This window comes from Rhineura floridana, chromosome 19 (assembly GCF_030035675.1).
Source record: "Rhineura floridana isolate rRhiFlo1 chromosome 19, rRhiFlo1.hap2, whole genome shotgun sequence".
In the NCBI taxonomy this organism is placed as follows: domain Eukaryota; kingdom Metazoa; phylum Chordata; class Lepidosauria; order Squamata; family Rhineuridae; genus Rhineura; species Rhineura floridana.
Window position 1 is genome coordinate 2,290,031 of NC_084498.1, and position 25,620 is coordinate 2,315,650.

The window sequence follows — 25,620 nt, forward strand, 5'->3', positions numbered from 1 at the left end:
CAATTGAACTCTTAACAACAAAAAGCACCATTGCAGCCCCCTCCCCAAAAGAAAAAAAGAGGCAAAAATAATTAACTCTATCCCATTTTCCTTTCAAAATGACTGTGGAAAAAATCAGTGCAGTGGAATACAGCAAGCAAAGGCAGAGCCTAATGAACAGGAGCGCAAGCTGGCTTTTCACATCTGTTTGGGGTCTTCTCTGGTCCTCATGCGGCTGCCTCTCCCTGGACCCTTGTCACAAAGCCCTGCAGCAGCAGAGGCCAGGAAACAAGACACTTCTGCAAGGCCATCCAGGGAGAGCAAAGCCAGTTCTGCCGTGCCTAACAACAGCTTTCCTTCTGTGTGCAACACAGCACTTCCGTAATCCACCAGGTATAGCTTCCCACCCATGTTGAGACTTCCGCCACTCTGGGCCATGTGTCAAATAAATGGGCAATAATGCCATCAGGACAAGCTCCAGGGTTCATCCAGGTGTAGATTCAAACACCCCCAATTTACCCACAAAAAGACAGCCGAGCAAAAGGTTTGGGGCTTTGCAAAATTTCTGGAATAATTTTTAAGCTGTGGTTGTTCCAAGTTTAGGATGATACAAGGGTAACTGTTTGGACCTTCTCCTTGTCTCTGCAGAAATCTCCCTGAGAACAAGATGAGTACCAGCTGCCCTGGGCTCTTTTGAGAGAAGGAGCAGGACATAGATTTAATAAAACAAGTAACTTTAAAAGCTAGACTTAAATGATTGTTGGCTCGCTTACAAGTTTCAGTCTCTAGGAATTCAGCATCTTTTCAGATTTTGTGTACACACACACACATGCATGGAGAGGAGCCTGAAGCTATTTCATCTGCATACCAAAAACCATCAAGTTATCACAGCAAAGGTATGGTGTGCAACCTGTTTTGGCAGCAGAAATTGCTTAAGAAAGTGTCTCCAAATGGGGATATTAATAAAAATTAACTTACAGACATTTCTTACGGCCACAGGAATGCACAATGTTTGTGCTCATTAAAATCAAGAATGACAAGACACAGCCTCCAGGCCCCCATCCCCTTCCTCAGTACCCATAAATCTCCCTTTTTTCTCCCCGTCCTTACAGCATCCCCACTAGCCTCACTCTAAAATGCATGCATAAGAATAGAAGACACTTAAATAGTTTTTGAAAAGCATTCTATTTATGTTTATATGTCTTTTGAAATATATCTTACTTTTGTTTTACAGTTTCTTTAAAGTCCTGCATGAACTTTTTGACATCCAGAAAAGCCTGGTAGTCACAGAGGAACAGTAAACAGGATAGCTACAGGACTGTAACTAGGAAGAGCAGCTGCTTTCAGTTTCAGTCCCTGGCATCTCCAGCAAGGGCTAGTTAAGACCACGGTCTGAAATCTTGGAGAGCTACAGTAAGAGCTAAGGATCTGATTCAGCTGCCTGTTATGCATCAGATGTACACTGTGTGGGTCCAAGAACTCTTACACACACCTGGATCTAAAGAAAGTATGGGTTCTAGGCAGTCACTCAGAATGCCATTATCAATGTGGCTGTGTGTGTGTTATGTGCTTTCAAGTCAATTACAATTTATGGCGACCCTATAAATCAGCAACCTCCACTAGCATTTGATTGGTTCCCCATCGGAAAGGGTGTGAGACGGGTGTATTTTATCACCATACTTGTTTAATCTATATGCAGAACATATCATTCGGAAAGTGGGATTGGGCCAAGATGAAGGTTAGAAGGAGGTTAACCGTTACAGCCATACAACAATGGAACCAATTACCTAGAGAGGTAGTGGGCTCTCCGACACTGGAGGCATTCAAGAGGCAGCTGGACAGCTGTCGGGAATGCTTTGATTTGGATTCCTGCATTGAGCAGCGAGTTGGATTTGATGGCCTTATAGGCCCCTTCCAACTCTACTATTCTATGATTCTAGGACTCTCTCCTGCCATTGAGCTTTGCAAAAGATCTCCCATTCATTTCAACAGGGCTTGCCTAAAATAACATCTCTGTGGGCTTGCTTTTCGTAAACTAGAATTACTCCCATCTACCATTGGGTTCTGTCTAATATCCCAAGCTCCAGAGGGAATTGAGGGCATCCACAGACTATGCATGGCTATTTCTCACCGTGCCCTCCTGTGTACCCAGGTCGGGCTCTCCTTCCTTGAGACCACCATGGCAACATTCCTCTCCAACACCAAACATCCTTGAATCAAAACTCTGGAAGCAGGCCAGTCTCAAGCTTCTGCAAACATCCTCTTTCTTCTTTAGCCAACCTCTGTTTAGCTTTTGTGTTGACTTTCCCCTCTCTGGAGGGACTTGTCTGTTCTGCATGTATTTGAGTTTTCCCCACGGCATGCCTCTCCCTATGAAGGTGCCAGAATATGTTTTGTTCTGAGATATCTTCCTTTGCACTCCCTGCTGCCTTTGCGCCTACTTGAAATCACACAGAAGCTATGCAAATATGGGGCGTAACCATGAGAAATGAGTGTGGTAGCAGGAAGCACAAAGCAGCAACCAGCCTGGAAGACACTCAAATTACTATGAGTCACTCACAGGAACACATGGAGACCAGGGCCGCATTATGTCTTTCGTGGGCCTAGGCACTTTTGCCTTCGTGGACCCCTCCCACCATAATAATATCAATATTAAAAACTATTTTTGATATAACTACTTCAACATTTTATTTTATTTGTTTTAGGCAAAATTTAATAGGTTTTCGTGGGCTCTAAAAGTTTCATTTTTTTCTGATGTGAGAAAAAAAATTTAAACATTTTCTTCAACCCTAAACGTTCATTTTTTTCTTCTGATTTTAAAAGAAATTAAAACATTTTTGTGGGCCCCTAAAAGTATCATGGGCCCTAGGCACTGTGCCTACTGTTCCTAATGGATAAGTCAGCCCTGATGGAGACAGGTGGAGAGACTCCATACTGCTAGTACATGTGTATGCTAAAGACAGGCCTTGATGGTTCATAGACCTGTAGCTCTGTGTACTTTCTGCAATGTCAGACAGAGAAAACTCCTTCTAACTTGCTTTGCATGTGGGCTCTTTTGCTACTAGGGCTGCCATGTTTTAATTGGCTAGACTGATGGACGTAAAAACTTCTAACTGTAGTACTAGGGCTGTGTACGGACCTCCCTATCCAATTTGTGGCTCGTTTGGAAACACAGATCAGGCCCAATCCATTTTGGCCAGATTTGGACCTGATCCAAATCACAATCTGGATATTACAGATCTCCAGAAAAAGCATTAACTTACATTGGAAAACCAAAATGGCTGTAACTTTTTTTTAACCTAGGGACATATTTGGAGACATGGTGGCTGCTATATAGGAGATTCAACCTGCCAAGCTGCAGGTGGATAGCTCTTGAGGTTTTCATGCTAGCCACCTACAAAATTTAAGATATTTTAAATTATGACAGGCATGATAGGCTTGTTTTTTTACCCAAGGACATGAAATTTAGTGACATTGGAGCTCCAACAGAAGAAATGAACCATGCCAAATTTCAGGTAGGTAGCTCCTGGGATTTTCATCCTAGCTACCTTTAAAGTTTGTTTTTTCCAATAATTTGTTTTTTGAAAAGACCTTTTCCCAGAGAAGGTAGATTGTCAACAGCAGTAGTAAGGGAAAAATATAAATACTGTTTAATAATAATAATATTCATGGTGGTTAGCAATTATTAATGATGATGATGATGATAATAATAAATGTGTAACCATACAAGCTGGCTTTTTATTGTTTGTGGGTAGCAACTGGAAAATGATGATGATGCTGAATTCAGAAAGCTGTGGCTAAATATGCGCACAAGGTTTAATAATAATTCTTAGCAATGACAACAGAATAACAGAAAAAAACACATATATATGGGACTAGGATTGATCAGGAAAGAATGGGAAACACACAACTGAACAAATGCCAAACAGCCCCCATCAAACATTTCTAAGCAACAGAACTTACAAAAAAAAATCTGCATTTTAAGATTTCACTCCTTCCAAGCACTGTGACTGGAAAATGTTGGGTGGGGTGATAGCATTCTAGCCTTCCTCCCTCTCTCCCCACCCTGGTAGTCTCCTTATCCTAGTCTGCATCTGTTTTGGAATTGCTTTTTAATATTTTTTTAAATTAAAATATATATATTAAAAGTTTTTTATAGTGTTTTGTCTCTTGGGCTCCTTATGGGAAGAAGGGCAGAATAGAAATTTAAATAATAAGTTTGAATTGCTCCATTTCAGAGACACCGTGTCTAGGTTCATTAGAGACTGTGTCGAGCTACAGATCTGTACAAATCTCTACAAATTAATTCAGGACTAGTCAATCCATTCTCTAGAGATTTGTAGCTGCTTCAGCCTGATGACAGGATACAAATTGGCCTGAATCAGCCCAATTTGGTTTGTGATTTGTGCAAATACAGTCCCTGTATAGTATACGTGCGCACACACAATTTCTCCCTCTTCCTCCCATAAAGGTTTGTCTCCCAAGAATTTACTTTGGTTCAGTATAAAGTTAACTACAGAACAAATACTACATCACCCGCATGCAAATTGATGCTGCTACAATTCCATCTCTGGCAGGTGTTGCTGATAGCAAGTGGGCGTTCCACAGCTCCGCAGGCAGAAGCAGGCCTTTGAGCTTAACACTCAAAGGTCTTTAGGATTTCACTGGAGTCTCAATGAAATTACAATCAAAGCATAATCCAGCGGAACAGGTGGATCTGCAGGACTCTCTGAACACATCTGTCATTTTTCAGTTACAACACAAGTAGCTGGAAAAGTAGCCTTTGCAACAACAATTAGACTGTGGCCCTAGATGAGCACATTCAAGACTCTCCTTCTTAGTGGATCCTCTGTATATTCCCAATAAAACAACTAAGTGCCTTGTGAGAAATAAGAATAAATGCAAAGATTAAAAACAAACAGATGAGCTAAGAGGATCTGCAGACCTGGCAGTACTTCTCTTTTCAAATCCAATATTTCAGCTCAGTTTCTCCCCCATCTCCCTTATAGCTGTGTAGCTCTTCCATCTAGAAAGAGATTTTAAAAGCATATTATGCAAAACTGGATCATGCAGGTAGGCCCATACTCGCCTCTTTCCTTGGACCTGATTTCTGTCACACCATAATGTTCTATTTCTGCACTGTGGACTGGAGGAAGCAGAGCTGTGCTTGGTAAAGACGGACGGCCCTGCACTTCCCACACTACTTCCTCAAAATATAAACTTGCCTTTGCCACCCTCAATTAAACGGTGTCAACACAAATGCCAATTTCCCCATAATAGACATTTGCCTATTAAACAGCAGGGCTTGGATGACAAGTGTCATCCACAGGAGGTATGAAAAAGATACCACCAGGCCAAGAGGGAAGAAAGGCCAACGGATCTGGGCTGGATCTTTCATTTTATTCTTGGGAATCTCATGAGAGGGCTCTTGCAAGCTTACCTATTAAAAGACCAGTGTTTGGAAGGTTTACATGAATGTTATAGAAGTCTCAATCATTTTAAACTTAAACAACTACCTACTTGATAGGCAGAGCTTGATAGTTCAGTAGCAGAGCAATCTGCTTTGCATGCAGAAACTCTCACGCTCAATCCCTGGTGGCATCTCCAGATGGGGCTCAGAGAAACTCCCTGTCTAAAACCCTGGAGAGCTGCTGACAGTCAGTGTAGACAGTAGTGAGGTAGGTAGATGAGTGGGTCTGACTCAGTGTAAGGCAGCCTCCTATTCCTAAGTACCTCCATGCATACATTAATATCAAGACGTTCAGGACGATCGCTTGTGGATTGAATTAGCATAGCCAACAGGGGTTGCAGCCCAACATCTGGAGGGCTACAGGTTCCCCACCCATGATTTACCAAGGGTAGCCAACATGGTGCCCTCCAGATGTTGTTGGACTACAACTCCCATCATCCCAAACCATCGGCCATTCTGGCAGGGCTGAAGTCCAGCATCGTCTGGAGGGCACCATATTGGCTATGCCTGCGGTAAACCAAGCCCTGTCCAGTTTTTTTAGCTTTTCATTGCAGCTAACCAGAGGTCAGACACCTTTCATTACTCTAAGTTGCTTTGAACATGTAAAACACAGCCTCATCATTTGTTAGAGCCTTAGGTTAAGAGGTCTGTCTCATTTCCCTGACCTTGCCCAACCTGTACCAAGCCTGAACATGCAACCCTCTGATTTGAATTAAGGCAACATCTCGGAGCAGCCCTGGGAGGAGATGGGTGGGGATAGGTTGCCACTGAATGCCTATTAACATATTTCCCCAAGCAGGGAAGTATATAATGACAGTCGTCAGCTCTTTGGCATCTTTCCACTAAAGCTGCTATTAATAAGCAGTGCCCGAGGGAGTTTGCTGATGATCATGTTTGCCTAAGAGGTAGGGCTCTTCAGTCTGGACGCAATCTCACTCACTGAGCCAAGAGAGATGCTTTGTAGCCCTTGCATCTCCAACTTCCTTCAAATACAAAAATCATTAACAAAAATCAAGATCACAGGGTTATATGGGCTATTTCTGGGTGAGACTTACCTTGGCCTGCAATTTTGAATCAAACCAATACAGCAAAATGAGGGGTGTCTTTTGAGTAGAGTGGGTGAAGAGTTGGATATGTGCATCTTCATTATTATCTTACATAAACAGGAGGGAAAGTACCTTCCAACAGTAGAAGAGTTAGGAGAGTCCTAAAAGTTCAGTGGGGGCACACATGCTTCAGATGCAGGGTCCAGGGTTACTTCCTGGCATCTCCAGGTAAAAGAATGTGAGGAACAGGGCTGGCAAAGATTGCTCTCTGCCCAAAACCTAGAAGAACTGTTGCCAGGGACCTGACTTGGTAATAAAACAGGTCTGAGTCTTCTAGAACAGAAGGGAAACCACAAGGATGAGGAACACTGTGCTTTGTTCTTTAGGATGCTCACTGCAGTTTGCACCGTAAAAAGTTGCTACCTGCTGAACGGGGAACTAACTTTCAGGTTACATGGGTCTGACGTATAGATTCCTCAAGCTGTTTGCACTACAAGCAGTCCAATTTCACGCACTCCTCCCTCATAAGACAGTCATGGAAAGTCTCTCATCCCCCTTCAAATGATAACACAAGGGCCGAGTTTGCATACAGTGCTAAACCATGATTAATGCAAGGCAAGGTTTACAAAACAACAACAAACGGTGGCTTATAGGTGTGATTGTTAAATAAGCCATGGTTAAGCTGCTGGACTAGTTCAGACAATCCACTACACCATACTGCAATCAGCATAAGATGCAAACCAGAGTGGACAGGCGTTCCATGGGATTCTCTCCAAACCCCAGCCTGCAACTGCTACAAAAGAAAAACCAGGATTTTTTTTGTTTGTTTAATTATTGATTTGAAAATACATATAATCATAGAGAATATATAACTTTCTTTTGTCTTTCTGGCCCCACAGAAATAAGTTACAATTAACATCAATTAACAAAAGCATAATTAAAAAAAAATAAAAATAACTGAGATTATGCCACAGGGCAGAAGGCAAACAGGCAAAATACTTCAGCAGCATTTCCATTGTTGAAGAGACCATAAAAGCAATGTTGTCAGGGCATCTCATGGTTCCAGAATGGCCAAAAAGAGACCCCCCTACACACACACACACACCAGCAGCAACTCGTGTTAGGCAACAATCACTCAACATGATACATTCATAGATCTTCTGTTTTGTTGCTCCAAAAATGGTACCTGAAGAACCTCCTTGTGTTGCTGGGTGCAAAAACACACACACACACACGCACGCACACACACACACACACACACACACACACACACACACACACAAAGATTCCAACCAGAACTCCCATTTAAGCTTCCGGTTCAACAGGGTGTTTCTTTTGGTCAAAACTGAGCCTCAGAACCTCCCATTTTAGAAATCAAGCTCTGGTGATTTCTGGCACTGGACCTCAACCCAGCAATTGTTAATGCACATGGAGCAGCTCTAGACCAGGGGTGTGAAGCTGGTGGCCCTCCACATGTTGTTGGGACTCCAACGCCCAGCAGCCCTACCCAGCAGGGCTGTGTGATGATGGGGCTGCTGGGAGGAAGGCCCTGCTACCTGGGGCTGCTAGGAGTTGTAGCCTAAAACATTTGGAGAGCACCAGGTTGGCAAGGGCTGATCTAGATGCACACAGAACTCACAAGGGCATCACCATCTCAGTTCTTCCTTATGCATGAGATTTAGCCCCGTTGAAATGAATGGGGATGCCACCATCACCACCCCGCCATATGCAGGATATGCGTGCACACATCACAGCACATAAGCAACTTGGGGCAAGAATCCAGACATGCTGCAAAACAGAGGCACACCTAAATTAAAGCGCAGGCAATACATGTTCTCTGCTTTAGTCTTCATATTCCCTGAAGGCACCAACAGGATACCTGTGGCCTCTAGATGTTGCTGGGCTACAGCTCCCATCACATTCCCTGATCATTGGCAATGCTGGCTAGGGCTGATGGGAGACCAGCAACATCTGGAGAGCCACCACTGGTTCTGGATATTTGTCTTAAGATCTTCAAATCAGGTTAATGTTGGACAATGAACTTGGTGCTAGTTTTTTGCTCTAAAACAGAGCTGGCTGGAATTGTAATTTTCAAACATCCCACTTGACTATTTCACGATCCACAGTCAGCCTATTGAAAAACTTTGTGTTTCTTCCAGCACCTTACTTATTTATTTATTTTATTTTTATTTTATTACATTTCTAGACCGCCCTATAGCAGAAAGCTCTCAGGGCGGTGTACAACAAATAAAATCACAATTAAAATATGAGCAAGTGTGAAAAATATAACATGATAAAAATCCGAAATAGAATTGCCATGAGTTTATAAATTAAAATCCATATTAGGTTTAAAATTAAATTTAAAATGTTTAAAAAGCCTGGGCGAAAAGGTAGGTTTTTACCTGGCGCCGAAAAGATAACAAAGAAGGCGCCAGGTGTATCTCGTCTGGGAGGGCATTCCATAGTTCGGGGGCCACCACCGAGAAGGCCCTAGATCTAGTTGTTACATAAACCTGAAGAACAGACAAGAACATCTGGTGCTCTATAGTACTACATACAACACAACAGGTACCAACATCAGCTTGGCTCCAATGTAGGAGAAAGCAGAGAGAGTGTTGCAACAGTAGGGGGTATGCTTTTCCAAACAGGCAAATAGCAGCCCATCTGCTCTGAAATGTTTATAAAACTGCTCTGTGGTAAGCATCACCAAAATTTCCATCACAGAACAGCTCCTGCCTGAACCCCATTGGAACGGGGGGGGGGCGTAGGAGCCACATGAATCAGCATTACATTCACAACCAAATTGTGCTCTTTTAGTATCTCCGTATGCATTTATATTGAAATTTGGCAAACCGTCACCAAAACTAATGGGCAGAGATTTATCTTCCAAAATATCAACAAGAATAACAAATCTTCAGAGGTTGTGTTGCTGCTTTAAGCTTTATCTCCTTTCTAGACTGGGAACTTAAAAAAATTAAGACATTTGCAAATAAAACACAACAAAGCTTGCAACCAGAAGGAAAGAAAAAGACATAGAGGAACAATTGCCTGATGCTGTGCTTGGCCACGGTTGAAAATAATATAAAACTCTGCATTTTGAGAGCAACTAGAAAACCAGAGTCAGGCATTCAGCTGTGGGCTGTCAGATTAATTCTACTGCAGCTGAAATATAATCATGCTCTGTTGTGGTTTTATGCAAAAGTTGTGGACTCCGACTCTCCTCAGCCCTGGCAGCAGGCCCCATAGTCAGAGAAAATGGGAAATGGAGTCCAGCAACCTCTGGAGGGCACCACAAAGGCTCCCCCTGCGGCAGTTTAACATTTTTTAAAAGGATCATAAAGAAGATCATCTGGCTTTACTCTCCCCTGCCCAAGGCTTCACATGGGGCTCTAACATGCATAGACAGCACGAGCTCCAGGATGTGGGTTCTCCTGTCAGAAATCCTACAGGCATTAGCTCCCAACGCAGATCTCACCAAAATAAACCAGCATTCCTCTAATGTTCATCATCATGGGGCTTGCATGGGTGATTGCCCTGCCCAGGAGATTATAAACATTTGTATCCCATAGTTGGTACCAAATCGAAAGGCTCCCCACTGCAGAATTTCTGCACAGAAGGCAGGTTCCTGCAGGAGTGGAGGGCAAATCCAAGCGCTGCCCACATTCCTGTGTGAAACAATATACAAACAGGGCAGTTTCTCAGGGCCGCTTTCTGAGTAGGGATTTTGCGATGTGAAAACTAACCCGAAGGGTTGCAAGTTTGAAATTAGGTGTTTCTTTCCTGTTTCGTTTTTTTAGGTAGTGTGAAAAAGGGATCACTGCTTGTGGTATGCACTCATATCTCACTTTCACATTTGGTCAACAAAGTTTGGAAGGTTTCTGTAGGGCTTCAAAAACCTGCCAAACCTCTTCGACAAAAGTGATGGTGGGACAAGAGACATGTAACTTTGCACATCATGGACGCAAAGCCTCCCTCAGACTACTGTTGCTTGCAAACTAGTATCTGTCTGCAGGCTTTGAAGTGTAGCAGAACAATAACTAATTCTCTCCCCCCCTTCCCACCAACACACAAACAGACAGAATTTTGGCATCTGAGAAACAGAGGGGTGCTCTCAAGACAAGCACATAGTTCTCAAAAGCAAGTATTTCTTACCGCCCTGCCTAATTCACAGATATGTATTTTCTACACTGTACATATAATATTTCAATCTATATGATATAGATATGTAGAAACAGACACAATTTCCTGTTAAACGTTTACAAGGTATGTTTAGCAACACTGAAAAAAATATGTCTCTGTTTGCATAACGCTTCACACACACGCACACACAGTTCAGGTCACACAGAGAGAATCAATAAATACATGTAAATAAGTAACATTTGCTTTGCATTTAAAAGTGCCCTCCTCCAAAACACACTTACACACACACACACACACAAAGCAAGGCTGCTATCAAATGGCCAAAATATGCTCTCTGATAGCATGGGCAGCAAGCGCTGGGCTCGATTCCTCAGCTGGCTTTTGAAACAACATAATTTAAAAGGGGATTCCAGAAAAACTAAAGGGTCGGACTAACCTTGGGGGAGGAGAAGGGGAATCCCACTGTAGATGCATCCTAAACATTTGCATCTCATCCTCCTTTCAAGGAGGGACAGTGTGTGTACTATTCTGTCCTCATGACCACCCTGTTAGGTAGGTCAAACAGGCAAGGAATGACCAGCCAAAGAGCTTCATCTGTGAGTGTGGATTTGAACGGAGTCAGGGTCCCACACTCTTTCCACTACATCACACCAAATCTGGTTGCTGTCTCCAGGGCAGCTGGCTCTTCAAATTTTGTTTGGCAAATACTCTGCCCTATCAAGCAAAGGGCCAGTCAGCCAGCTTAATTTTCTCTTGTTTGGAGCTTGCCAAGTGCAAAGGTTTGCATTTGAGAAACAGGTCACTAGCTAAAGGTTGTGCTTTTAAGGGAAAAGGGCAGAAATGCCAGCATCTGAAGTTAGAAAGCCCAGCACAATCACAACGCATGCACGCCCACACACTCACACAGAGACTGCACGGATCCTTCAGTCCCCCAACATATCTTGCTCTGCCATCTCCCAGAAAGAGCTCAGGGTGGGGGGAGTCGTAAGGCAGATCCGCTCGAGAACAGGAGGAAGTAATTTGTTTTGAAACAACATAATTTGTTGTTTTAGGGGGGAAAGCCCACCAGATGGGACCATCCAGGGACAGGATTTTTTTGTGCTTTAGTCTCTGGCTGAACCTGAGCCTATGCCTATGTCTGCTCTGGAGGTGGTGACTGCTTCTTTAATAACTGCACGAAAAATGGAGCGTTCCACTGAGTGCGCTTTATGGAAGTTCAACAAGCCACCAAAGACCATGGCAAGTCCAAGTTCAACCATCACTGGGCAAGGGATCAAGCAGGTATTGTCCTGCCCACCAATCTTCTATCTATGAGAGTCTCTGTACGGGTCAAACTGTCATGGCTCCCACGCTCCCAGCCACCTCTAGGAACCCTGGGATTTATAGCTTGGGAGCCAAAGCTGAAGAGCAAGAAAGTGGCCTGGCCAAGGCCAGCGGTTCTCTCTCCAAACTAAAATTCTCACAGCTTTGCAGAGGGGAGCCACGATAGTTACACCAGTTTGAATATGCTGTGGAAACATACCCCCTGCTTTGAAGTGCAGCTGCCAAGCACTGGCCACTTTGCAAAGTTTGGGCACGTACATTCCCCACACCCCATTTGAAAGAGGAGGGAGGCCATTTAAGGTTACTCCCTTTGGAAGGGAAGCCCTTTGACTGTTTTAGCATGCAAGTCAGAGCAGCCAACACACAAGACTCTGTGTGGTGGGACAGAAAAAAAGGTTTGGCATCACAGTTTAAGCGACTTTAGTCAGGGGAGAAACAACTATGGCTACGCATTTACTGGCTAGGGGGAAAGCATTTTCATGACGACAACAACAAACAGAAAGTTTAGGCACTCACTTAGCCATGACGGTGAACTTTTCAGGTGATTTTTGATCAGGAAACCCATTTTCTCCCCTCCCTGCTTCTCTCTCCCTCTCCTTTAAAAAACACCTGAGTTTTGAACACAAACCAATTCAAATATTTGTCCTCAACACTACTGTGGAGTTCCCCCAACACAACCAAACTCCAAGCTGAGGTTGATCTGGTGCTGGCCAGAGACAACACAGAGCCGGAATTTCAAAAGAATCACAGGAGCAATTCTGTTGATTGGTGGGCTACATCAGCCTTTTGCAGGGCTTGTTGGGTTACAACTCCTGTCATCCTTGACCTGGAGATGATGGAAGTTGGAGTCCACCAGCATCTGGAGGGCGCCAGGTGGAGAACTCTGGTTTACATCCTACTAGTAAGTGTTTAGACATTCTCCAGGAAGTAACAGGAGTGATATTACATCATTCAGAAGGACAATGTTAAAGACAGGTGAAAAGTGCATGTAGATTAAGAGGCCTGCCCCAACCCCCATGGCTCAGTGTTAAAGAATGGAAACTACTTAGGCCAGGCCAGAGCAACAGTCTGCTGCTTTCCGTTTTGAAATACAAGGAGGTATCTAGGGCAGAGGCTCAGAAAGTGTATGAGAGAAGCAACAGGGAACTTTTTCAAGACACCATCAAGGCCCTGGACATTCAACGTGACTTTTCTGACTTCTGAAAGAAAGGAAGGATGCTTAGTCTTTGGCCCACTGAAAAGGTGCAGTCTTGGAGAACAAGTCTGGTCAGGGTCTAGTCAAGGGCAGACCATGATGACAAGCATCCCCACAGAGCAGTAGGGAGCAGGCCAGCCTGGCCCTGGTCTGTTTTGTAGCTTTCTAGTGAAACATGGCGGCAGGGATTCAGGGCACTTGCGGGTCACTATAGGGAAATCAGGAAGGGGACAGACAGACCTCAGTGGCAGATGAGGCCCCAGAGACCACCTACTGATAAAAACTGGTACACTACAAAAGGTAAGGAAGCTTCCCCATCAAAGGTCTACTCTTGGCAAGGCCTCACCTTCCTATTAAAGGTTCAAGATTTAGATCCTGTAATGATGATGGACTGCCTTCAAGTCGATTCTGAATTATGGCGACCCTACGAATAGGGTTTTCATGGTAAGCGGTATTCAGAGGGGGTTTACCATTGCCTCCCTCTGAGGCTGAGAGGCAATGACTGGCCCAAGGTCACCCAGTGAGCTTCATGGCTGTGTGGGGATTTGAACCCTGGTCTCCCAGGTCATAGTCCAACACCTTAAACCACTACACCACACTGGCTGTGCTCATGGCAAATCTCCAGTGGAGGCGAGACTAGGGACCTGCACATTTGGACCACGATGGGGATGGGAGAAGGACAGGTGCCAGATGCTTAAAATACTTTCTCTGAAGGAAGATCTGAAGGGAGGGAAGGAAACCAGTGACAGATCCCAGCCTGTTCAAGGCTGTCAAGCTCACCTTTCCAATCACAAAACCAAACACCCCTATGTACAGGTGTGCTATTCCCTCCCACCTCTGTTCTCCAACAAGGCTTGGGCCGGGTCAAGCTCCACCTCACTTGAATGCGAAAGGAGGCGAAGCCTGCAAGTTCTTTGGTTAATTGCCACAGCGGACACACAGTTAGTGGACAGTGGCCGGAAGCACAGCCCATGCAAATCAGCACAATGGCTGGGCTGGGATGCGACATCTCCATGGGTTTGCTCAAGTCAATGTAGAGAGAGACTCCCCTCCCCCCTCTGTCTTACATACTGCTGTGGCTATCTTCAGCCTTAAAAGGTGCACAAGAATGGTTTTATTCCCCTTCCTTCTCTGAAGGCAGATGATCTCCCAAATCACTTGTTTTCGATTAGTGTCTGGACTTTGTAGACAAGGTCCCGTGCCAGCTTCAGGATCTGTTTACTGTTGTGATGCTCAGCCATTTCTGCAAGACCGGAAAAGAAGGATGAGTGAAGCAAAAGGCAGAAAGAGTGGGGGGGGGATTCAAATGAAACAGAGTGAGGTTTCCTCCCTTCCCTCTACCCCCAGTACCCAAGCACCTGCAATGACTCCTTTGGGGCAGGGCCATAGCCAGCTGAAGAGCCCACGCCCAGTGTGCAGAAGGTCCCAGGCTGGATCCCCAGCAGTTTTTTTTAAAAAAAAGGATCAGGTAGCAGCTGACGGAAATGTCCTCTGCAACCCTACAGAGCTGCTGCCTGCTGGAGTAGACAATAAGGAGCTCGGTGAAGAGAGTCTGACTAAGTGTATGGCAGCTTCCTACATTCCACACACACACACACCAATTGGCGGGCTGGAAGACAAGTAGACGGTGCAGAAAAGAGCTTGGCGAGAAGCCAAACTGCGCCATTTGCACGTCAGTGAAAAACTGCTCAGACTAAGGAGCAGCAGCCTTATCGAGCCTGGCAGAATCCCTGAAGGACCACCTCTGGCCATCTTTGACGGTGGTGCTGGTGTGCAGCTGAGAACATGCCGACGCTTCTTGCCACCTGAAGTAAGGTCCCTCCACCCCAAGGTCCCCGGTGCCCAGGCTGGTGCTGGTTCCTATTACAGCAAATGGCAGATCATTCATTTATTCATCCATTCATGTGTTTTTAAATTGCTTTTTAAAAATGTGCTTTTAAATTTGTATATTTGTTTTTAATGTTTTTAGTAGTTGTAAACCGCCCAGAGAGCTTCGGTCATGGGGCGGTATACAAATGCAATAAATAAATAAATAAATAATTCCATTTGTATGCTGCTTTTCCACACAAATGCACTCAAAGAGGCTCACAACGCAACTGTGGAAAAATACGTATCAATATAACGTTATAATGACAATCCAATGTCCATTCAACCACAATATACCAATCCAAAGAAAGAATTCATTTTGATAATGTAAATGAATTATAAAATAGAAACATAGGTAGCTGCCTTAGACCAAGTCAGACCATTAGTCAATATTGTCTACTCTGACCGTCAGCAGCTCTCCAGGGTTTCAGTCTGGGGACATTCCCAGCCCTGCCTGGGACCTTCTGCATACAAAGCAGGTGCTCTGCTGGAAGGCAGGGCTGGGGGTGAAAGCACAGTCAACAGGAGGAAATGTTGTGCCCTGCTAAACGTTCCATTTATAACTGTGGCATATTCCACAGTGAAGCGGGGCCTTCTCAGTTATGGCACCCCAGTTACCGAACTCCCATCCTTGTTGACTTCCTTCAGTGTCCATTAAAGACATCTCTGCTTCATTTGGCCTTTGGGAACTGAATAATTATGTTAGCTCACTTGTAATTCATTGTGCCACTTCTGTTGGCCAGTTGCTGTTCACAGTGACTTCTCTACTGTTGCTATTTTGTCATGGAACTGATAGGATGCTTTTATTATTTTTATTGTTGATTTTATCTGGTATTATGCTGTATTCCTTGCGTACCATCCTGAGATCTTTGGCTGAAGGGCAATTTAAAAATGTGATAAAAAAATCCATGCAGCATTTTTAACAGTCTTTCTAGCAGGTTCTGCATTTCTTATGTCACACAAATTGCAATGCAAATGCACCAAATCAGCAGCATCTAATCTTAACATCAGCCACCGTACTATTAATCTATGGCCAAGTCCAAAGAGTTAACTCACCCCATCAGTGCTTAGTTGGCTCATTTTTAATTAATTGTGCCACTTCTGTTCATGTAAGTCAACTAGCAAAGGTCCATGCTTGACATAATTTTACAGCCAAAGCCCTATGCAGTTTGGGACCAGGATACCTAAAAGATCATCTTATCTCTTATATACCCAGTCAATCACTGCGCTCTGCAGGTGAGGGCCTCCTGCAGATACCATCTTATCAGGAGGTCCATTCTGCACAACATAGGAACCGGACCTTTAGTGTTGTGGCACCGACCCTCTGGAATTCCCTCCCCTTAAAGAGTAGACAGGCACCATCTCTGTCATCTTTTTGACATCTACTGAAGACCTTCCTGTTTCAATAAGCCTTTTAAGTAGAGACCTTATCCCAGTCTGTGTTGGAATTGCTTTTTAATATGTTTTTAAAACTGTTTTTTTAAAAGAGGTTTTTAAGATGTTTTGTTTTAATATGTTTTAAAGTCTTTTGTTGTTACGATTTTTTAGAGTGCTTTTAGTGTTTTGTTTCCCGCCCTGGGCTCCTTTTGGGAAGAAGGGTGGGATTGAACTTAAATAAATAAACAAATAAATAAAACAATTTGTGACTTCACCCCCTGCCTTTCTCCTCCCCACAAGCCTCTGCATATGTCAGAGAACTTTGGGGTGGGGGAAGTGAGGGTTCCTCATATCACACTGGGCTTTGGGGAAGACACTGCTTCTGCCAGCTCCAAAAGTCAGCAATGCAACATCAGAGAACCTGCTGCCCTCCTCCTCCCACCTGACATGGCCAAGGGCCCCATGCTGCACTGAGCAGGAGCCCTCACCAGAAGGGCCAGGGAGGACCTGCCTCTGGTGAGGAGATCTATAGAAGCCTTCCAGCAATCATCTGAAGCCTTCTAGCATGAGTCAAACAGCAGGGCTCCATGCTTGGCTCCCACCCCATGACCTCTTGCACTGTTGCAGAGGACTCTGTGTGCCCATCTCTACAGATCAACATTGCAAGCGACCGGTGGGTGCGCAGATTTTGCAGTGCAGCCACTTGGGGCAGAAAAGTGCCCTCCATCTAGCCCAGCCCACAACAATCCGTACCGTTGAAGAACTTGATGATATCTGTGAAATCCATGTTGTTCTCTAGGATGATGTCCCGATAAACCTCCACCAGGGCAAGTGCAATGAAGAGGACATAATGCGAAGAGGAGATCTGTGCCGCAGCCCAGATCGTCTCCCAGACAGAGAAGACGTCATCATAAACAAGTTCTGTTAAGGGACAGCAGCAAAAAGAACAGCCGTTAAAGCCAGACAAGATCACCAAAGCAGACGTTTCCCTGTCCCCCTCCCAGAATTCTCCACGGCAAACAGACCCAACGAGAACGAAGGGAATGGAGTGGGGTCAGCTCATTAATCCAGCCGTAAAGCTGGGGGTCAAGCCACAGATGCACAACCAAAGAGGCAAAGCTAGAAACCTTTAGAATCCACAGTTTTGAAAATAAGTCTGCCTGCAGGAGGGACAGGCACCGACTAGGGGAGATTCAAACCCTTTCTAGAAAGTGTCTTGATTGGGCAAAAAATCACAGCACCTCCCCCTCCCCTCCCTGCGTTGAACGACAGTGCTAAGGATCAAGGGGGCAACCACTGTTTTTCCCCAGATGACAGCTGTGAAGCCCAACAAACATTCTCTCCCTCCTCCCAGGCTCTCGTTTGGATTTCTTTGCCCATAAACAAAAAATAAAAATGGACGTTACAAGATCAACCTTCAACCTTTGTGCCTTATGTCTGAACAACTATGCACTTATTTATGTTACATACTGTAAAACCCACCCTTCACCAACACAAGCTATCAGGGCAGGAGTTAGTGCAGAAACTATAGTCATAGAAACACAGGGAGCTGCTTGATAACGAGGCAACCAATGGTCTAATTACCCCAACACTGCCTGCACTGACTGGCAGCAGCTCCCCATGGTTTCAGCCAGAAGTCTCTACCAGCCCTACATGGAGATGCCTTTGAGGGTTAAGCCAACGACCTCTACTCACTGAACTACAGCCCTTCCCCTAACGGACAGATAAATGTTTGGGGAGGTAGGGTGGGGGGTGGGGAGGAAGCTTGTGATCTTTTAAAGAGAATTTTCAGCACTCTCAAAGAACTCAGTGCCTTCGCCAAATTCGTTTTCCCAGGCTAATATGAGGGCAAGTCATGCTGCCCCAACTGGTGTCAAAACAGATGCAACTCAAGCGTTGACACAGACGCCATGTCACCACGCACCTCGCTTAAAATCCAGGAGGAACCAGCGATAGCAGAAGTAGAAATGCGTATAATCGCCATTTTGGTGCATCAGCTCAAATAGCTCAGAGTCCAAAATCTGCCAGAAAAGTAAAAGCCTTCAAGGATCTTGTCTCTGAAAGAAAACCACATTTGTCCCCCCAAATACACACATGCAGACACCCTGCAGCAACTGGGCACTCAATTCCTTGACCTCTTTCAAAGAGTTTCCCTTTAAGGCGCCCTCATGTGCCAGCTCATGGTATCAGGCAAGTAGTCTAAGCAAAGTGGCCTTTACAAGGTGACAGGCTTTGCCTTTGTGCCAGGAGAAGCTTTCAGCAGCTGAATTTCTTCTGGTTAAAGGCACCGGATTCCTTCTCAGGGTGGGGAAGAGTATAGCATCCCTCTCATTATGGACCTGTGGTAAATACCATGGGGCTCATTATCCCATGAAGTGACTAAGGGTGCCTCTAGACCCAGGGTCGCCCATCTGTTCCCTGCAGGTACCAAGGCATCAGTGGCACCCCCAGCAAGTAGCCCAGAATCTGAGCTTTTATTTTTTTTAAAAAGTAAGTCTTTAGCCCTCCTACAAAAAAAGTAATGGAGCAAAATGTGCAGGTATCCTACACATTTATGTGAAATGAGCCAGCCTGTTATCAGCCAATGAGTGAAGTCAGAGCAGTGATGGATAAGTAAGTTGTTTAGACACCAGGCAAGTGGAATCCCTGGCGTCCTAAAGAGAGGGCTGTTTTGCCCTCACTTTTATTATTATTATTATTTATTAAATTTATATCCCGCCCTTCCTCCCAGTAGGAGTGCAGGGCAGCAAACAAAAGCACCAAAGACACTTCAAAACATAATAAAAACAGACATTAAAACATATTAAAACAAAACATCCTTTTAGTGCACCTTTCCTGCTTCTGCCTTTTTCCCCGAAATCTTCGTAAGTTGTTTTTCCCTAGCAACCTTGTGCTGGTTTTGCCTGAGATAAGGTAGTGTCTAGAAATTATTTTGGCAGATACTAGTACACAATAAGCATGGGTGAATTTTAAAGAATCTCCCCTCCCCCCAGAATGCAAATGTTAAAACATTGCAAAGTGGCTTAGGCATGTCTCTTGCTTTGCAGGAGGTAAAGACCAGGGACTCATTAAGAATTCACTTAATTCTTACAGCACCATTGTATACATGTCTACTCAGAAGTAAATCTGTTTGTGTTTAATTGGGCTTACTTTCAGGTAAGTAGGTACAGGATAGCAGCCTTGGCTTTGGTATAAGGTTGGCATTGGGGGGAAACAGGCTACCTCTGCCTTTAACAGCTGTATGGCAGGCAGAAATTCAATAGGCCAAGTCTTTTCTAGTATGGAAATACAATTACGGGAAAAGTTTCACCATGACTTACTCTCTAATTTTGTGTTGTGCTATGCCTCCAAGACAACCATTTTCTGACTGGTGCCCCCAGCACTCTCTCATAATTTGAAATGCGCCCTCTGGTCCAAAAAGGTTGGTGACCCCTGCTCCAGACATTATCGTGAGACAGGGATTCAAGTACATACTGTCAACTTTACGGTTTGTGCAATTAAAGTGGGTTAAAGCGATCTGTCAGCTGAACACGACAAATCCACTTGAGAAAAGAGTTAGTCTTTTTGTGGTTTGGAAAGTGACATGGAAGCACATTGAAAAGTGTGAGGTGAACGAATGATTAACGGGAAGGTGTACAAATGCCCCACAAGCAAATCAGGTTGAATTTTCTTTGTCACACAACCTCCTCACAGACAAATCAGAGGCCAGATATAAGCTAACCTCCGCACAAGCTTTGTGAAAGCAAATCGGGATGAATGCTCAATGAACAGGTCGCCTGGAGGAGCCCCTGATCTGTACCTGGATGAGGGACCTCATGTTGGCAAAATGCGTGTCCATGGCGCCTCCGTGAGGAAAGTTCTGGTTCATTCTCCTCATGAGCTCCGTGAAACAACTGAAAGCGATGGCTTCTGAGGAAGGATGGGAGTTGGGGGGGGGGGAGAACAAGAACATAACTGTTCATGGGATAACTGCATGGGATGCAGCACGCACGCCAGCCTTCCTGCTGCCAGAGCTGAGTTTGGCATTCAAACTTCACTGCCACAGGGCACCGGCGCAGTCCTGGATCTCAGCTGCTCTTGCCTAGAAGGAGAACCAGACGCCATCCGTGCTGACCGCGAAAGGCATGCCCACATGGCAGTTTCTACACACCCTGGCTTGGGCACCGTAACAGAAGGCGCCCCTTTCCTCTTGGATACTCCCTGTCCCCCCGCCCCATATTCTAGGATGGCAGCTACACCAGCTGTGCTGTTCACACTGGTCCCTGACAGTCACTCTGCATCCTGGTGCTCCAAAACTATGCAACTCGCTCTGAAATGGGTGTTTGTACCACCCAACGTGTTTCTGTTTCCGTCCGTAAAACACCAGAGGGTGTGCCTGCACCATTTGGATTTGGAGAGGTGAATCAGGGTGAAGCCCGATTGCTACATTCTCCCACCTTTGGTGGAAGCACATTGGAGTGGAATGAGTGGGGAGGGGGTGGTTCACAGTGACTGCACCTAAAGAAAGCAGCTCCTTGTCCTGTGAAGTACACTTGGCCCCCTCCACCCTAAGAGGAGCCTGGCTCCTGCGTCAGGCCAAAGGGCTGTGTAGTCCACCCTCCTGGTTCTGACACAGTGGCCTGTTATGGGAATAGGTATGCAGCGGTCTGAGTTGTGTGTGTACCAGTGTGTGTATTTACCTTAGAAGCAGGCTTTTACCCTGCATTTAGAGTTAAGACTTAGTAAAATAAGAAAAAGCTACTTTATTTATAGAAATGACAGCCAGTGTGGTGTAGTGGTTAAGGTGTTGGACTATGACCTGGGAGACCAGGGTTCCAATCCCCACATAGCCATGAAGCTCACTGGGTGACCTTGGGCCAGTCACTGCCTCTCAACCTTGTGAAAACCCTCTGCATAGGGTCGCCATAAGTTGGAATCGACTTGAAGGCAATACACACACATTTATAGAAATACATAGTGGATAGGAAAGGCACACCTAGTTCTAACTAACTAACTAAGTTGGAGGCGCAATGCCGAGACGTGGGTATTGCTGTCATGGCTCAGGAGAGAGAGCAAAGAAAGATGTCTCCTCGGACAGTCGAAGAAGACAAAGGAAGGAGGGGCAGGCCAGCTTCCCTGAGCATATCAGTTTACAACGGAAGGAAGTTAGGCAGAGAAGAGCAGAGGTAAAGGTAGGCAAGTCTAGCCAGCTGGAGGACCCTCACTCTACCTTCCTTCTGGAATACAAACAAAAGAACCCAAACAGGAGTTGCAGGAGTTGCTCTTGCCCCACTTCCAACATGGCCAACCAGATGCCTATGGGAAGCGCACATGCAGGATATGGTGACAACAGCAGTGCTCTTCCCACTTGTCTTTCATAAGGACTGTTTTATTTGCAACAGGCTTTAACTGTGTGGGTGGTCTTTATGTTTGCTGGTTCTGTCCCTTTGGTTGGTTGTTGGGTTGTTTTACAATGAAATTGTAATTTTGTAGTAAGCTACCCTGGGTGGTGCTTCTGCATTCAGGACAGGAAACCAAGCTTGTAAAACAATGAAATAATTAATTAAATGGTTCAGAGAGGGGATCGGTACAAGCCAAGACTCCCCAGAGCATCAGGACAGTGTAGCATCAAGCAGAAGGAACTTACTCCTGTCAAGCTGTCATATATTAATAAAACTATTTTTTCCCCTATGCTGGAAGGGATGTTTACAAAAGGGTTCTTTCTCGCATACGGGGTGGACATGTGGTGTTGGATTTTGGGATCTGGCGTTAGAAATAGAAAAAATTAAAAAACAGGAGGTACACAAAACCCCAGAATTAACCTTGTTAAATGTATTTTTGAATGAAAAGCAAGCTCTTAAGGATAAGAGGATAAACAGTAGATTTGCTTTGTATTGGTTGCGACTCAGACATTAATTGCACAACTCTGGAAAGATGTGAAAGGTTTTTCTATTTCCCTGTGGTATGGTAAAGTCTGGCAACTAGCATTAACAGAGAAAGTGACACACAAGCTGAAGATTGCAAAAGGACAAAAATGCAAAAATACATTTGTTGCAGAGTGGTGGAGCTTGATTACATACTAGAGTAGACAATACAAAGAAGGTTCCCCAGGCTTTTCAAAACCTATGGCTTTAGTAAAGGTGACCAAATAATAACAGATTATTTATTTGTATGTTTAAGTGCAGGAAAGTCTGTTTTATATATGATATACCCCCCATTCTCAATTAATGTATCATCTGAGTTGTACTTCGCTGTATCAATAAAGTAAACATTTTAAAAAAAGAAAGAAACTCACCGTCATCCAGGATGACTAGCAATGGAGCCAACAAGTCGCACATGCCCTGCACGTAGCCGATGTCGATGTGATGCCAGATGTAGCTGTAGGGAGAAATTGGGCATCGTGACCGGCGGTCTGCAAGGCAGCTGCCTGAGGTGGCAGGCTTAGAGGGACAGAGCTTTTGCTACAGCAGCAGCAGATCCCAAAGAAGAAAGGAGCAGAGTCCACATTACAGCGTCCCAAATTCTGCACCTGCTCCTCTCACATAAACCAGGCATGTTTGTACACTCATGTTGCATTTGCCAGTTCATTTTGCTTTTGGACAGGAGCCCTGTAAGACGGCATTTAACCGTAGGCAGAGCAGAACGCCTCTCCCGCTATGAACCGGCTCGTACACTACGGTCTGCTACGAAGGCCCTCCTCCGGGTCCCAACTCATAGGGAGGCCCGGAGGGCAGTGACAAGATCAAGGGCCTTCTCAGTGGTGGCCCCCGAACTATGGAATAGTCTCCCCGAGGAGGTTCGCCTGGCGCCGACACTATCATCCTTTCGGCGCCAGGTTAAAACCTTTCTCTACTCCGAGTCATTTTAATTTTTTGTTAATGATTGTAATGTTTGTAATTTGATTTTAGCCTTTGCTGTTTTTAGATTGTGAAATTTGATTTTAGACTGATGTTTTTGTATTATATTGTATTTTATTGTACCTATGTTCACCGCCCAGAGAGCTATTGCTAGTCGGGCGGTATATAAGTTTTAAAAATAAATAAATAAAATAATAAAATAAACAAATAAATAAATCCAAATGCCGGGGAGCTGGGGAAAGGGGGTTTGGCGGAGGAGGAGCCGGCAGAAAGTTCCATGGTCTCCTCCTCCCACTCAGGCGCTGCCAGCCTGGCTAAATGCCAGCTCCGTTGGGAGTTGTGTGCACAAGCTGGCCAGGAAGCACCAGCTCCCATGAACAGGCCTCCCCGGGAGTAAGTGCTCCCCAGACGACCATTACAAGATTCTTACTGCGTGGGCCTTTTGGCCAGCAGAATTTCTGGATGGATTGGGCCTGGAGGAAGGCTCCGAACACAAGGAGGATCTCACGTAATTCTGCCCCCACGGCTCCACCCTCCCCACGCCCCTGAAATGCCCCATTCTGGGGGCTTCTGCCTGCCCTCCAACCACTGGCCATCCCTGGTGGATCCCCACCAGCACTGGCAGGCTCCTGGCGGCACCCAGCTCAGTCGTGGCACAGGGCTGCTGCCAGCAGAGCCCGGCAGCACCAGGAGCCTGCCAGCACAGACAGGGGTCTACAGCATCCAACTCCCCCCAGCCAGGCAGAAAGTTGGATTGCACCCTTAATCAATAAATAATTTTAAAAACAAAAACAATTTGTTGAGGTAGAGTGGTGTCCTTGATTTAACCAGCCAGATTTGTTAAAAAAGGAAGAATTTTAATACAAGTACTCCTAAATCCTCCAGATGGCAAGTGCCATCTTAGAAGAGGTATTCTCTCCTGTGTGCAAGGGAGGGAATATAGAATGCCTTATCTAAGATGGTACGCCTGCTGCAATGCATAAGTGCATCTTGAAAAACCCAAAATACGCTTCCCCCAATTTTAAGATGGTTGATTCCCCACTAAAATTGCCGACTGAATGTATCAATCAGTTACAAATCCTGTATTTAGTAAGCTAAGGTGTCACTGGGTGTCAACCCAAGAAGAACGTAGGGCTCTCCTAAGACGAGTGAAGGCCCCATGTCACATGAAATTCTGCTTGACCTCACCCCTGGCTCAGAGTGTTCACTTGACTAACTACCCAAGAGTCTCTTGGGAGGACTTGGGACAGATCATAGCTCAGTGGTAAAGTACCAGGTAGGGCTGGGAAAAACTCCTGTCTGAAGCCCTGGGAAGACGCTCCCAGTTATTGTAGACAATACTGAACTAGACAGACAAATGGCCTGACTTGGTATGACAGGAACAAAGAGGGGAGGAAAGCACCAAGTAGTGCTGGAAAGAAAAGGAGACAAGCTGTGGTGCTATGCAGATGATTCATTATGGAGAATATACCTCCTTCCTCAGAAGCTGTGGATCCCGATCTGGAAATACCCCACAGGAAAGTCTAACGCCTTGATAACTGTGTTTTGTGTGGGGCTTTGGCAAAGGATTTTTATATGTTATTGTTCTGATTGATAGTTTGGCAGAGCGAAGAAAACACAGCTCCTGAGGAAGGAGAGATATCCTCTGAAAGGCACAGAGCACGTAATAAAGCATCTACACAGCACCAGAGCTTGTCTCCTTTTGTTCTGACTGACTTGGTATGAGGCAGATCCTCATGTTCTTATTTAACTCATCCCTTTATTCAGAACCATGAGGACTGAAATCTTACTTTATTTCTAAGGGAAGGACCATAACTCAGTGGGTAGAGCATCTGCTTTGATTGCAAAAGGCCCTCAGTAGACAAAACTAAAGTAGACAGACCAACTGTCTGCCTTGCTGGATAGCAGCATCCTCCATTTCCACAGTTCAGGGCCAGAACAGTGCCTCCAGAGAAGCCTGCAAGGAGCAGAGCGGCTTCCTCTTGCCTTCCTTCCAGCTTGGGGGATTACCTGCACATGACGTTGCGCAGTTTCTCCAGGTTGGCCGGTGAGAAATACCAGTAGTTCCGGTCACACCTCTGCACGTCCTTCTCAATGCGATGCAGGTTCACAGTGTACATATCAAGAAGCTCCGGCTGTGGGACCACGGGACAAGAGGAAGGAAAAAACATCCCCATCAATCCATACCTGCACCAGGACGTTTTCAGCGCAAGTTGCGCTAAGATATAATTTTTTTAATTGTTTAAATTGTGTTTTAAATTTGTATATCTGTTTTTAATGTTTTTAGTTACTGTAAACCGCCCAGAGAGCTTCGGCTATAGGGCGGTATACAAATGCAATAAACAAACCAACAAACCAACCAACCCAGGGCATGTCCACCCCCCAAAC

The 25,620-nt window shown here is 45.1% G+C and overlaps 1 protein-coding gene across 2 annotated transcripts in view; it reads right to left on the reverse strand.

Annotated features, from left to right (window-relative positions):
* Positions 1–7,380: 7,380 nt before the first annotated feature.
* Positions 7,381–25,620, reverse strand: part of SGSM1 (small G protein signaling modulator 1) — an 80,881-nt gene continuing 62,641 nt past the window's right edge. For both annotated transcript variants that reach the window (XM_061602812.1, XM_061602811.1), the window contains exons 19-24: positions 25,243–25,367; positions 22,671–22,753; positions 20,196–20,305; positions 18,321–18,417; positions 17,150–17,317; positions 7,381–14,396 (exon numbers count right to left, since the gene is read on the reverse strand). In XM_061602812.1, coding sequence (XP_061458796.1) covers positions 14,308–14,396; positions 17,150–17,317; positions 18,321–18,417; positions 20,196–20,305; positions 22,671–22,753; positions 25,243–25,367 — 672 coding nt within the window. In that variant the 3' untranslated portion in view covers positions 7,381–14,307. The remainder of the gene's footprint in view (positions 14,397–17,149; positions 17,318–18,320; positions 18,418–20,195; positions 20,306–22,670; positions 22,754–25,242; positions 25,368–25,620) is intronic.